At 39.2% G+C, this 14,024-nt stretch overlaps 2 protein-coding genes across 2 annotated transcripts; both read right to left on the bottom strand.

Annotated features, from left to right (window-relative positions):
- Positions 1-2,562: 2,562 nt before the first annotated feature.
- On the bottom strand, positions 2,563-7,820 carry LOC101990450 (olfactory receptor 12D2-like). The gene is made up of 4 exons (XM_005360482.2): positions 7,801-7,820; positions 5,965-6,010; positions 5,202-5,289; positions 2,563-3,491 (listed from the first exon to the last, which is right to left on the bottom strand). The coding sequence occupies exons 1-4, from the start codon at positions 7,818-7,820 to the stop codon at positions 2,563-2,565; spliced, it is 1,083 nt and encodes a 360-aa protein (XP_005360539.2).
- A 4,926-nt stretch (positions 7,821-12,746) lies between these two features.
- LOC101990738 (olfactory receptor 12D2-like) lies at positions 12,747-13,688 on the bottom strand. The gene has a single exon (XM_005360483.2). It carries the CDS (start codon positions 13,686-13,688, stop codon positions 12,747-12,749), a length of 942 nt encoding a protein of 313 aa, XP_005360540.1.
- Between the last annotated feature and the right edge of the window lie 336 nt (positions 13,689-14,024).

Below are 14,024 nucleotides of genomic sequence, written 5' to 3'. Positions count from 1 at the left end.
GAAGAAGAAGAAGAAGAAGAAGAAGAAGAAGAAGAAGAAGAAGAAGAAGAAGAAGAAGAAGAAGAAGAAGAAGAAGAATTTAATTCACAGTTTCAGAGGATTCAGGGCGTAGTTTCTTGGTTTTGTCATTTCAGCAAACTATTGTGACAGGAGAGTGAAGGAAGAAGTTCTTACCTCATGGCCACAGAAAGCAGAAAGGAGAGACTAGGAACCCGAATGACTATCAAAGGCACGTCTCTAGAAACTTACTTCTTCAAGCCACATTCGACCTCCCAAAGCGTCCACAGCCTCCCAAGGCGGCCCAGTCTCCTCAGAGGCAGCTCACACGACTCAAACCTCCCCGACAACAGCTACAACCGTCTCTGGCAGCCCGATGTCGACAGAAACCACGGGACCGGCTGAAACTGCTCGCCCCACAGTCCAATCTGAAGCGTCCACAGCCTCCCAAGGCGGCCCAGTCTCCTCAGAGGCAGCTCACACGACTCAAACCTCCCCGACAACAGCTACAACCGTCTCTGGCAGCCCGATGTCGACAGAAACCACGGGACCGGCTGAAACTGCTCGCCCCACAGTCCAATCTGAAGCGTCCACAGCCTCCCAAAACAGTGCCTTTCCCTGAAAATCATATATTCATGCCAGTGGCCTGATTTCTTACACTCTCAACGTCCCCAGAAATGTGCTTTTGCATTACAAAATGAATATGAGATTTCAGGGGCTGGGGTGGAATGCTATGGTTTAAAATGATGTGCATGGTGTCATGTTTACAAGGGATGGATTGTGATGGTTCATCTTTAGAAGTCTTACAGGCTTACAGGGAACTCACAATCACTCAGTGACTGTCTCTGTCACCATCCTACACACCCCACAGATAGAACCACACAGTTGTTCTTTCTTCCCCTCCCAGAAGTTGATCTGCTGTTGCCAAATGTAACTACACTCAGCTTCCCTCTGCAGCATAGTCTGCAATTCCAGCCACACAGAATTTTATCTGTGAATCTAAGCCACACCACAGAGTTTCCTAGGCCCACCCTGACTTTCACATAGTGAGTGGAGAATCTGAAGACCTCTGGAGGTCTTTGGAGGATGGAGATGTAAAAATACAGGGGTTTTTGTTCTCCCTAGTCAAAAGTTTCTGCTGTAAGACTTCTCACCAGTGAGCAAGCTAGGAAGGCTTGCAGCCGCATTGTACTGCACATTCTTGCTGAATGGATCTGCAATTTCCTATTAAATTATGTTTTTGTAGTGTCAGATAGTATACCTGTGGAGTCCCAAGGAGGCTTCTTAGCCTTTTGCTTAAAATTCCACTGGTGAAGAGAAACGTGCCCTTTCCCATCCCTTTGATTAGCATCCTGTGCTGGGGTCTGTTTTTGTTTTTTGTTTTGTTTTTCGGACCTTAAGTTCAACATTTGTGGATCTATTTGTTCTCTGTTCATTATTGTTCTCCCATTTCTTCACACCATGTACCTCTCCCTGAGTGCTAACACTTGGTACTTTGCCTCAGATTTGTGAATATGTGGGAATTACTTGATATCTACCATTTTAAAGTTCTCTCTGTCACTTATCTCATTTACTTAACTGCCTTCTCATTTGAAAAAAATTGAAATTAAACATACTTTTTAAATTTACCCTTAACTCCACATCAAATTTAACTTTATATTTCTAGTTGGACAACAGTGACTTTACATTAAAATTTTCAAAATATAAAACCATTATAATGTCATCACAATTTTGAATGTAAAAGTAATGTTTTATTGTGATTTCTTCACAAGCATTTATCATTATACTTTGTTTATTTTACCCATCCAGTTCTAAGAATTATAATTTTCTTGGCCATAGATAGGCATAATGACAAGGGCTGTATCCCCAGCAAACTGAGAGGCTGACCTAGAAAACAGCATAAGTAAAGCCTTCCTAGGTCACAGTCAGTGCCAGGCCAGCCTGGAAGATTTTGTGAAACCCTTGAGAGAGAGGGAGAGAGAGAGAGAGAGAGAGAGAGAGAGAGAGAGAGAGAGAGAGAGAGAGAGAGAGGACAAAGGAGGAGGAGGAGGAGAGAAAACAGAAAAGAGGGCTAGGGAGATAATTCAGTAGTAAAGTATAGGCATAGCATGTGTGAAATATTGGGTTCAATTCTCAGTACTGCCTTCTAAACTGATTTTATTAATCGCATTATAGGATTATATGTTAAAGTAACCTTATAGATAAATGTACCTGTTGTTATCCATCTATTCAGAACATCGGCAATACATACATATTTACATACTTGGTTTTATATACAAACATATATAAAATGATACCAAGTCATTTTCACCAACTGTTATCTCCCAAACAAATTCAGTATTGCCATTTATATTGATTTCCTGGTTTGTTCTAATTTCCCTTTTATATATAGATTGCAATTTTACATACAATTGAGATATATTTTCTTATATGTTTATTCCCTTACCTGGTCATCTTTGGTATACATATCACAAACAATTGCAGAATCAACTAATTTCACATTTCAGTGTTTATATTAATTTCTGTGTTTCAGTGTTTCAGAAGAATTTACTATATTTCTTCAAGTCAAAGCTGTATTCTGATTTTCCTATTAAAAGCACCCCTCACTTCCTTGTTCCTTAGAGTATATATAAGTGGATTGAGTGCAGGAGTGACCACAGTGTACATGACGGCAATAATCCTATCCTCTTCCAGGGAGCTGCCTGAAGCAGGACTGATATAGATGTAGAGAACAGGAGCATAGAAAATAACAACAACCATGAAGTGAGAGGCACAGGTGGACAGTGCCTTGTGGAGCATGCTGCAAGAACGGGTCTTGAGAAACAGGTGGGTGATAATGTAGAAATAGGAGAGAAACGTCAGAAAGAAGAGACCAATGGCAATGGTCCCGGTGAGAGTATTAAGCAGCCACCTGTTGAGTTCAGTATTTCCACAGGCCAACTCCAGTAATGGCTTGACATCACAGAAGAAATGATGGATATGGTTGGAACCACAAAAGTTCAAACGAGATGTCATTATGGAGTGCAGAAGAGCGTGGAGAAAAGGAATTGCCCAAATGGTGAAAGCCATCTGGATACAGACTTGACGATTCATGATGAAGGGATAATGGAGTGGTTTGCAGATTGCCATGAAGCGATCAAATGCCATTACTGCCAGCAGCAGGGCCTCTGTGCTACCCAGAAAGTGGAAGAAATGCAGCTGGGTTATGCACCCCAGGAAGGAAATTGCTTTGCTTGTGGAGAGGAAGTTCTCCAGCATCTTCGGCACTGTCACGGTGGAGTAGCAGATGTCTAGGCAGGCTAGGTTCCCCAGGAAGAAATACATAGGTGAGTGGAGTCTTGGATCCAAGATGACGATCGTCAGGATGGCTCCATTCCCAGCCACATTGACAAAGTACATGGTAAGGAATGTGACAAAGAGAAAAGGGTTCAATTCTTCTATGTCTGTCACTCCCAAGAGGAGAAATTCAGTGACTAAGGTGTGATTCAATAACACTTAAAAGAAAAGATAGGATAGTTTGTGGAACACTAACCTTCATGTCCATCAGTCTTTCTAGACAATAATTTTCTTGTCAATACATAGTTTGTGAGAGTGGTTTTCTATAATGACACAAAGATCTTGTGAAGATCTTATATAATATTTGTCTAGTGGCCCATTAAATATTAAGTCTATGTTTTTGTTATATATTGCTATTCAAATATCTTTTATTATTTTTCATTAATAATGTCTTTTTGTTGATAATTCAGAGCAAGTACCATCTTAACATTTTCTTTAGCTGTGAGCGTTTTGATCCAACTTTCTTTTCATCCCTTAAATTGTCTCTAACATGGAGAAACTTTTAAATCATCCCACCAGGCAGACAACCTCTGAGAAGTAAGAACACTCTTGAAGAGCTTTAACATGAAGAAAATAGGCAGGGATTTGTTTCAATCACACAGAGTTTATAGAAAGTATAGACAGCTTTATCAAAACATAGTAACTCCACATCATCTTAAGACATGTAAGCAGTAGAATGTCTTTGTATTGATTTATTTCTTATGCATGATCAAGCCAGAAGATGTAAGAGGTGAGAACTATGACCATATTAATCTCAAGAGTTTTCAGTGCTATAGCAGATGATGGGTTTAGTGTCTTCCAATAATCTGAGCCATTAAGAACTTTAGTAATAGATTCCTAAGATGTTTTTTGAGACAGTCTCTAAATGTAGACCATGGTGATTCAAGAGTCTCCTGCCTTAGTTTTTTTGAGTGTTGGAGTTATAGTCATATTGTCAAGCTGACCAAAGACACTTTTTGCAGTATAACTTTTTTTTGTTAGATGATTAATATGGCAAATTTATTTTAAAAGACTAATTTCTGGAAAGATATCAAGACAATTGTGTACTGTTTGTTTCTCTGGCATTTATATAGCTAACTAAATTTTATAATTTGCGACAACAGTCATTATTATCTGAAAACAGTGAAGGCAATATCCCCCCCCAACACCTTTTTAGCTGTAGTTCTAAAATCGATAAGTTAAACTCGGCTCCCACTGGCCTCCTGCAAGTGGCTAAGCCTTTATTATTACATTATTTCAATGTGTATTTTTCTTATAGGGTGCAGTTTAACTTTTATACTTTATGACTTTCTCTATTCTCTTGGTTATCCTGAGACTAAAGAAAACATTTTCCAGATCCCAAAGTGTCTGAATAAGAAAACCTCTGCCTCTGTGGAATCAGCAGTCCCTCCGTCATTTCATCAGGACGAACTGTCAATGGCTTTAGCCTCTTTGAAATCTTGTCTTCCCTGTTACTTATTTAAACTAATTCTTCAACTATTGAGGAGATGGGACTAGAGAGTGGGACCGTGATAACTCTCTTGTGTTTTATGATCCCAAAAGTCAGACTGCCTTAAATCAACCTACTACAAAGTTGCCAAAAATACTCAGCTCTCCTCGTTTTAAGACTCCTTTCTCTCTGTGAAATTAATTCCTGGTGTTCCCTCCTACCAAATAAAGTCTTACTTTTTCCTAAAGAAATGAATAATTTTCATTTTACTAACATAATCAAGATAGAGTTTTTCAATGAATGTCAAAATTTTTGAAGAATTATAAATAAGTTGATTATAAATGATTTTATATCTAATTGTGCAATCGGCACTTAATAAAACACAAGTAACTTTTTAAAATTGCTTTTCTCCTCAATATTAGGAAAGTACCTGAATTACCTCCCTGAGATACACTGGTCAGAGCAGACATAGCTATAAGAAGTAGCTTCTTCTGGTTCCTTTCATTTAAAGATGTGCTGGGTTCACTCTGCGTACAGAAGAGAAGGTGAGAATCAGTGCGTGGAAGGCCCGTGTTGCTGGGAGACACTGAGAGAATTTCCAGTCTGCAGTAGAGCTAGACAAAGGCTGACTCTGGGGTGAATCCTACAAAAGGGAGTCATTCAAGGTATGATAAAGCACTGGGTGAAGAAAACAATTTGTTCATCTACAGAAACAAGATTAATGAACTGGAGAAAACTTGTAAAGGCCCCAAGGGATTCTAAGCTTGATAACTGGAAGGCAGTCTGAGAAATGATGTGATCACTAGTGTAATTCTATGAAAGCTTGCCTTCAAACAACTCAGGGCATTTTTTTTTATGGTAGTGATTATTTTTGTCTGTTTATAAACACAACAGACATTTTTCTTAAAAATTCAACCCATACGACCAAGAGTGCTTAAGAGTCTTTGGACCAGAAACCAAAATAGTTCTAAAAACATATATCAAAAAACTATTTGCCTATTTTTTTAAGGAAAAATAGTGATTAGAATGGTCAATACCAGTGACTTGTTCAGCACTTTCAGTGTTTGTGGATTTCAGGCTGGCTTTAGAGGGTATTACAGTAATACGTCTTTAGATGAGATGCAATAATCCTGTGCAAAAACCAAAGAACCTTCACTGTCCTCACAAAGGGAGAAAAGTCCATCTCAAGACAATGAACTTACTCTGATCCCCAGGTATTGATGTTTAATGTTGCAAACAGACCACACCCTAAAGAAGAGAAAATACAGGAAACTTTCAAGTTTATTCCTAATGTATTCTCTTACCTGGTCAAAAGTACAAAATTAGCAAAAGACCAAAAGTAACAAGTTTATGTACACAGATTGCATTGCACAGGTTGTAAAATATTTGAAGTGACAGCTCATGTTGTGGCCTACATTTCCTCTCCAAAAACCTCTTTGCCATCCAGAGTTCTGCTAGTGTTTTAATAAGACAGGCTTGCAGACCTAAAGCCTCTAGGGAGCATGTCCCCTGGTACTGAGTAGAACGAGTGTGAAAATAAACAGGGTACGTTTCCCAATTTGCGAAAGGCATAATCTTGGGCAATTTCTATACAATCTCCCACTTTTCACAAGCAACATGGGAATTTGCCTTACGGGTCACATCAGTCAAGCCCCCAGCTTAGCTGACTGCTTCATGGACACCATCTTGAGGCTTTCAGTAATACTTTTAGCATGGAACCCTTCATGTTCATTTTTCCCTTAGTCCTCCAAATGTTGTCATTCTCCATTTGTTACATGGACAATTTTATGTTTGCTATGTCAAAGAGCCTAGCCTATAATGTATACATGTATATATGTGAACATCTGTGAGTATAGGTGCAGTTAATGTTGACAAAGGAAACCAAGAAAGGGTTAGGAAGTTTCAGAGGTTTGGTCCATTATCATCATGGTGTGGAGTATGGCAGCCGCAGGCAGGCATGGTGCCAGCTACATCTTGATATGAAGGCAGCAAAAGATGGTCTGTGAGTCACACTAAGCAGAGCTTGAATAAAAGAGACCTCAAACCCTGCCCCCACATCGACACACTTCCTACAACAAGTAGGAAGTGTACCTACTCCAACAAGTCACACCTCCTAATAGTGCCACTCCCTATGAGATTATGGGAGCCGATTACATTCAAACTACCACATTCCACTCCATGGCTCCCAAAAACTTGTAACCATATCATAATGCAAAATGCATTTAGTCCAACTTCAAAATCCTCCACAGTCTGTAACAGTCTCAACAATGTTTTAAAGTCTAAAATTTAAAGTCTCTTCAAAGATTCATACAATCTCATAACTGTAATCTCCTATAAAATCAAATCAAAAAATTGATCACATACTTCCAACATATAATGGCACAGGATATATATTACTATTCTTGAACATAGAGAAGAGAGCTTGAGGAAATACTGAACCAAAGCAAGACTGAAAAATAGCTAGGCAAACTCTAAATTCTGCATCTCCTCCATGTCTAACATCAACTCTTTTCAGCTATGTTAGCTGCAACACACCTCTTCCTTTGGGCTGGTTCCATTCTCTGTGAGCAGCTGTCCTCGGCAGGTATCCACAGCTCTGACATCTTTAACATCTAGGAGTCTCTAAGGCAATCCAGGCTCCAATGTTACAGCTTCACACAATGGCCTTTCTCAGCCTCCATTCAAGAATACACCTGAATATACATGGCTGGCCTCAGTGGCTTTCCTTAGCCCTTTTGTTCTATCCTTAACTCTAAAATCAGAATCACATAGTCAAACTTACTGAGTTCTGCCTCTCGCTGGGGCTGGAACATAGGTCCCTCGTTCAACCACATCTTCACCAGTTTCTGGTTTTGATTGTTACCATTACTGCCTAAGCTTAACTATCCTTGAACTTGCTCGGTAGACCAGGCTGGCCTCAAATTCAGAGATTCACCAGCCTCTATCTCTGGAGTGTTGGGACTAAATGTGTGTGCCACCGTTGTCAGTGCTAATATTTTCTTTTCACACGTTGGAAATTTATTTGGGTGCAATCTTACCTTGAGCTCACCACTCCCATTATTCCATTCCCTAATCCGTGTGTCTCCTTGAACACAAGACGTAACTCCAGATCCAATCCCTCAATCTCATTCCCAGCTCTGCAGCAGAACTTCTTTAGCAACCTTTCCTGTCCCTCTGCATTCCCGTCTCCTGAGGTTCCCACAGATCTTCCTCTCCTCCCTTCCTCCCCCCACTTGTTGCTTTGTCTCAACCCCCAAGCCAAGCAGGCATCTGCTGCTAAATCAAGGGCCACTTCCAGCTGTGCAACCAGTAGGCTGACCCCTTCCTTCTGCTCCTCCAAATCCAATCCCCCTCCACAGTCTCATCACCACCTCTGTCGCAGAAAACCTGCTGAAGTCTCCCTTTCTTCACAAAGATCTTCCCCTCCAACCTTCCTTCCCCCAACTCATTCCAACCTCCAACACCAACAGCCATTTCCTATAAACACAGCAGTTGGTCAGGCCCGGAAAACAGGTAAGCTAACTGAAGACCTTCACCGCTCCCTCCTGGCTTCCAAACACAATCCCCAAGACCCATCCCTGTCTCTGCTATAGTACATCTGATGAAGCTTTCCTTCCTGCTCTGCACACACCTGTTGATCCTAAGACCTTAATTCCTAACCTTTCTCTCCCAACTTGCTGCCTTATCACAGGATCCAACTCCAGCATGCACTCCCCGCTAACCCCACAGACCACTCTCGCCAAATAAACAGGTAGGTTGTTTATAAATCTTACCCTCTCCTTCTGTTCCTCTAGATTCAACCCCCTAGCCTCATGCCAGCTGTCGGGTACCAGCCTCAACAAAAACACCTCTTGCCAGGGTAGGGGCACAGAGATTTAGAAATATTAGTAAAGAATATAAAGACACATGTGAAAATAATAAAACAGAAAGCATAGACTAGTACTGGGAGGAAGTTCCAGTGAGTATAGAAATCTCCTGCATTTAATTTCCAACATACGAAATAAAGAATGTTAAAAGCTACAAGGGGGAAAGATCAAGTAACATATAGAGGCAGACCTATTAGAATTATTCCTGACTTCTCAATGGAGAATCTAAAAGCCAGAAGGGCCTAGACAGATGTCCTGCAAACTCTAAAAGACTACAGATACCAGTCCTGACTACTATACCCAGAAAAACTTTCAATCACTAAACATGGAGAAAATAAGATATTCTAAGAATCATAAATATGATTTATCTACAAATCCAGCCCTATAGATGTTGTTAGAAAAAAAAGAAAAGAAAAGAAAAGTTAACTCAGATGGTTAACTACACCCATGGAAACACAGGGAATAAATAACCTCACACTAACAACCTTAAAAGAAGGCAAACATATACACATGCTACCACCAACAAAAAAATAACAAGAATCAACAATCATTGGTCATTGCTATCTCTCAATATAAATGGAATCAATTCCTCAACAAAAGACACAGACTAACAGAAAGGATGAGAAAGCAGAATCTATCACTTCTCTTCCTACAAGAAACATACCTCAACATCAAGGACTGACATTACCTCAGAGTGAAGGAATGGAAAAAGGTATTCCAAGCAAATGGACTTAAGAAGAAAACTGGTATAACCATTTTAATATCTAACAAAAATCGACTTCAAACCAAAAGAGATATGGAATCACAATACATACTCGTCAAAAGAAAATCCACCAAGATTACATTTTAATTCTTAACTTCTCTGTTCTGAACACAAAGGCACTCAAGTTTGTAAAAGAAACACTGCTACAGCTTAAAGCATGCATTGACTCACACACTGATAGTGGGAGATTTCAATCCCCACTCTCACCAATAGGCAGGTCATCCAGACAAAAACTAAACAGAGAAATGCTGAAGCTAACAGACGAACCAAATGTACCTGACAAATATGTATAGACCATTTCACCAAAACAAAAGAATACACATTCTTCTCTGTACCTCATGAAACTTTCTTCAAGATTGGCTACATACTCTGGCACAAAGCAATTCTATACAGATACAAAAAAAAACCTGAAATAACTCCCTGCAACTTTTCAGAACACCATGGATAAAAGCTGGATTTCAAAAACAACAGAAAGCCTATAAACTCATGAAAACTAAATAACTCTCCACTGAATAAAAAATGGGTCAAGACAAAAGTAAAGAAAGACTTCCTAGAATTCAACAAAAATGATTACATAGCACAGCAAAGCATACAGGACACAATGAAAGCTGTGCTAAGATACAAGAGCATAGCACTAAGTGCCTACAGAAAGAAATAATTAAGCTGGGTACTGAAATAAATAAAATAGAAGCAAAGAGAACAATACAAAAAAATCAATGAAAAAAGAGTTGGTTCTTTGATAAAATTAACAAGATAGACAAACCCTTATCAAACTAACTAAAACATATAGAGAGAATATCCAAATTAACAAAATCAGAATTAAAAATAGGAATATAACAACAGACACTGAGGAAATATAGAGAATCATAAGGATACCCTTTCAAAATCTGTATTCCACCAATGTGAAAATCTTAAAGACATGAATAATTGTCTAGATAGGTAGCAAAGTTAAATTAGGATCAGACAAGCAATTTAAATAGGCCTATAACCCCTAAGGAAATAGAAACAGTCATTAAAAGTCTTCTAACTAAAAACAAACCCAGGGCCAGATGACTCTAGCACAGAATTCTACCAAACATGAGAAGAATTAATGCCAATACTATTCGAATTATTCCATAAAATAGAAACAGAAGGAAAGCTACCTGTTTCAGAATGGTTGGTCACGCTGTGAACCCTGAGATTGCATTATTTACTGGAAAAATGGGTTTCTAATTGTGGTGTAGCTCAGCCCTAACACACACCTTTAATACAAGAGCTTTGGGCTTGAATGTTGCAAACAGCCTTAAGTAAAGTCAACCTTAGGTCAAGATTTGCAACTAATTGACAGGAAGAAACCATAGAGAGTAAGAGGCAGTCAGGAGGACAGATAAAGAGATACACAGGAAGTAAAAGGGAGGACATTGAATGCTTTGGCACAGGAGAAGACTTTCTGAAAAGAACACCAGTAGTTCAACACTAAGATCAACAATTAATAAATGGGGTCTCATGAAGCTGAAAAGCTTCTGTAAGGCAAAGGACACCATCCTTCAGACAAAGCAGCAGCCTTTGAATAGGAAAAGATTTTTACCAACTCCGTATCTGATAGAGGGTTAATACCTAAAATCTATAAAGAACACAAGAAACTAGATATCAAAAAAATAATCTAATGTTTAAATTAGGTACAGATCTAAACAGAAAAAAAAACCAACAAAAGAAGCTCAAATGGTGGAGAAACACTTAAATAAATGTTCAACATCCTTAGTCATCAGGGAAATTAAATTCAAAACTGCTTTGGGATTCCATATTATACTTTTCAGAATATTTTATATCAATAACCCAAGTGACAGTTCATGCTGGCACTGATTTATAGCAAAGGAGAACCCTTTTCCATTGCTGGTGGGAGTACAAACTTATACAGCCACTATGGAAACTAATATGGTGATTTATCAGGAAACTGGGAATCAATCTTCAAGATTCAGCTATACATCCTACCACAAGGACACTTGGTCAATCATGTGCATTGGTACTCTTTTAACAATATCTGGAACAATCTATATGTTCCTCAACAAAAGAACAGATAAAGAAAATTTGATACATTTACACAATGGAATATTACATGTTCAAAAAATTACATCACGAAATTTTCAAGCAAATGGATGGAACTTGTGGATGTAGCTAAGCAATGTCTGATGGGACTTAAGGCACGCTCCCCAAAACAGAACTCATACTGGACACTGCTTGGGTGACCAAGAACCAGAGACTGGATATCTTAGAGACCTGATGTAAAACCAAACATTGCTGATCTACAACAAATAATCAATAAGATGACTCCTAAGGATGTTCTGCTATACTTATACATGAGAGACTTTCTCAGTCATCACCAGAGAAGCTTCGTTCCGCGACAGATAGGAACAGAAACAGGGACCCACAGCCAGACAATACGCAAAGGATGTTTCCTTGGAACACACAGCTACAAATGGGGTGTCTCCACAAAATCTGTCCACTCATAGCTCAGGGAAGCTCTGGGAAGAAGAGGCATAAGTGCCAGAGAGGACGGAGGACACCAGAACAAGGCCCTCTGAATCAAGTAAGCAAGACTCATATGAACTCACTGAAACAACAAGAACAGTGCCTACATGGGTCTGCGCTAGGTCTGCGGCGTATATATTATAGCTTCTGACTTAGTGTTTTTAAGGGACTCCTGAGTGTATGAGTCTCTGATTTTTGTGACTTTTCTTGGGGCTCTTTTTCTTCTGTTGGGTTATCTCGCCCAGTCTCATTGTGATGTTTTGTTATATCTTATATTTTATTTTGTCAGGTTTGGGTGTTATCACTAGAAGAATGTTCTTTTCTAATGAGAAACAGAAATGGAGTGGACCTGGATGGAGGTAAGGGAGGAAGAAACTGGGAGGAGGAAAGGTAGGGAAAACTGTAATCAGGGTATATTGTATGAAAAAAAGAATCTATTTTTAATAAGAAGAAAAAAAAGCAATGCTTTTATTTTCCTCACTAATGTGTATTAACCAAAAGCGTTCACACAGATAAATGAATAAGTGCTGTTTATTTACTTTAAAAATGGGTGGTAAACACATATTTTTAAGCCCAATTACAAGTGATAATGTATTAGAATATATCACAAGCCAAGATTATCAACTGATATTCTCAAAGAGATTCAGGAGGATTCTGTAGCTGCAGTCATACATGTTCAGCTTTCCCTTGCATTATCTGAGGACATACTAATTTATACTGCCATGCAGTTTTCCTACATATTTTTAGTTGTCCAATTTTCTCAAAAATATACTTCCTTAAAATTGAGAAATGTAGCTGTCTCTAAACTTTCTCACTGACTAGTTATTTATGCCCCCAGAAGAGTTCTTTAGATTTTGTCAAGTCTGAACCATCTTCTCATCTTCCTAGTCAATGCACTCCTCACTTCCTTGTTTCTCAAGGTGTAGATGAGTGGATTGAGAGCTGGAGTGACCACACTGTATATGACGGCAATGACCCGGTCCTGATCCAGAGAGCTGCCTGAGCTGGGACGGATGTAAATAAAAAGAACAGGAGCATAGAACAGAATAACAACCATGAAGTGAGAGGCACAAGTCGACAATGCTTTGTGGAGCATGCTGCAAGAACGGGTCTTGAGGAAAAGATACGTGATAATGTAGAAATAGGAGAGAAACGTCAGAAAAAATGGACTGAGAGCAATGGTCCCTGTGATGGTATTGAGCAGCCAAATGTTGAGTTTAGTGTCTCCACAGGCCAGATCCAGCAATGGCTTAACATCACAGAAGAAATGGTGAATCTGATTCGAACCACAGAACCTCAGACGAGATGTCATTACAGAGTGAAGCAAGGCATGTAAAAAGCCAGTGGTCCAGATGGTGACAGTCATCTGAACACAGAGCTGGCGATTCATGATGACAGAATAGTGAAGTGGTTTGCAGATCGCCACAAAGCGGTCAAATGCCATCACTGGCAGCAGAAGGGCCTCTGTGCTACCCAGAAAGTGGAAGAAATGCAGCTGGGTTATGCACCCCAGGAAGGAAATTGCTTTGCTTGTGGAGAGGAAGTTCTCCAGCATCTTCGGCACTGCCACGGTGGAGAAGCAGATGTCTAGACATGCTAGGTTCCCCAGGAAGAAATACATAGGTGAGTGGAGTCTTGGATCCAAGATGACGATCGTCAGGATGGCTCCATTCCCAGTTATATTGACAAAGTAAATGGTGAAGAAAATAGCAAAGAGAATTGTGTTCAGTTCTTGTATATCTGTCACTCCCAGGAGGAGAAATTCAGTAACTGAAGTTTGGTTTGACATCACTTAAAAGAAAAGAGTTATTGTACAACACTATTCTTCATGATGACCACTCATTCTGACCATAGATTTTCTTTTCAAAACCAAAGTATTTTGAGAGTGTGAGACATTGTTTTCCATGGCATCCCCTCAAATTTTCCTAATATCTGCCCATTATTTTGTTAAATAATAATCCAAAGAGTCTGTTGTGGATTGTGATTAAAAAAAATCTTTAGTTTACTCCACTATCACGAATCATTTCTTTTTTTCTTTAGTGATTTTGAGTAAATCACCAGTCTACTACAGTTTTTAGCTGTGAGCATTTACATTTTGACCCAATTTTCTCGTTTCTTAAGTTGA

This window comes from Microtus ochrogaster, linkage group LG2, assembly GCF_000317375.1.
Source record: "Microtus ochrogaster isolate Prairie Vole_2 linkage group LG2, MicOch1.0, whole genome shotgun sequence".
In the NCBI taxonomy this organism is placed as follows: Eukaryota; Metazoa; Chordata; class Mammalia; order Rodentia; family Cricetidae; genus Microtus; species Microtus ochrogaster.
This window is presented reverse-complemented; position numbering and strand designations above follow the sequence as displayed.

Bases quoted from the DNA above. Each gene is read 5' to 3' on its own strand.
- LOC101990450 (XM_005360482.2), bottom strand. From the start codon at position 7,820: ATGGGAGTGGTGAGCTCAAG. The intron at 5,290-5,964 runs GTAAGTTCATTG...TTCTGTACGCAG, and splicing joins ATCAATACCTGGGGATCAGA to AGTGAACCCAGCACATCTTT. The intron at 3,492-5,201 runs GTAATTCAGGTA...TTTTCTTTTAAG, and splicing joins GACCAGTGTATCTCAGGGAG to TGTTATTGAATCACACCTTA.
- LOC101990738 (XM_005360483.2), bottom strand. From the start codon at position 13,688: ATGTCAAACCAAACTTCAGTTACTGAATTTCTCCTCCTGGGAGTGACA.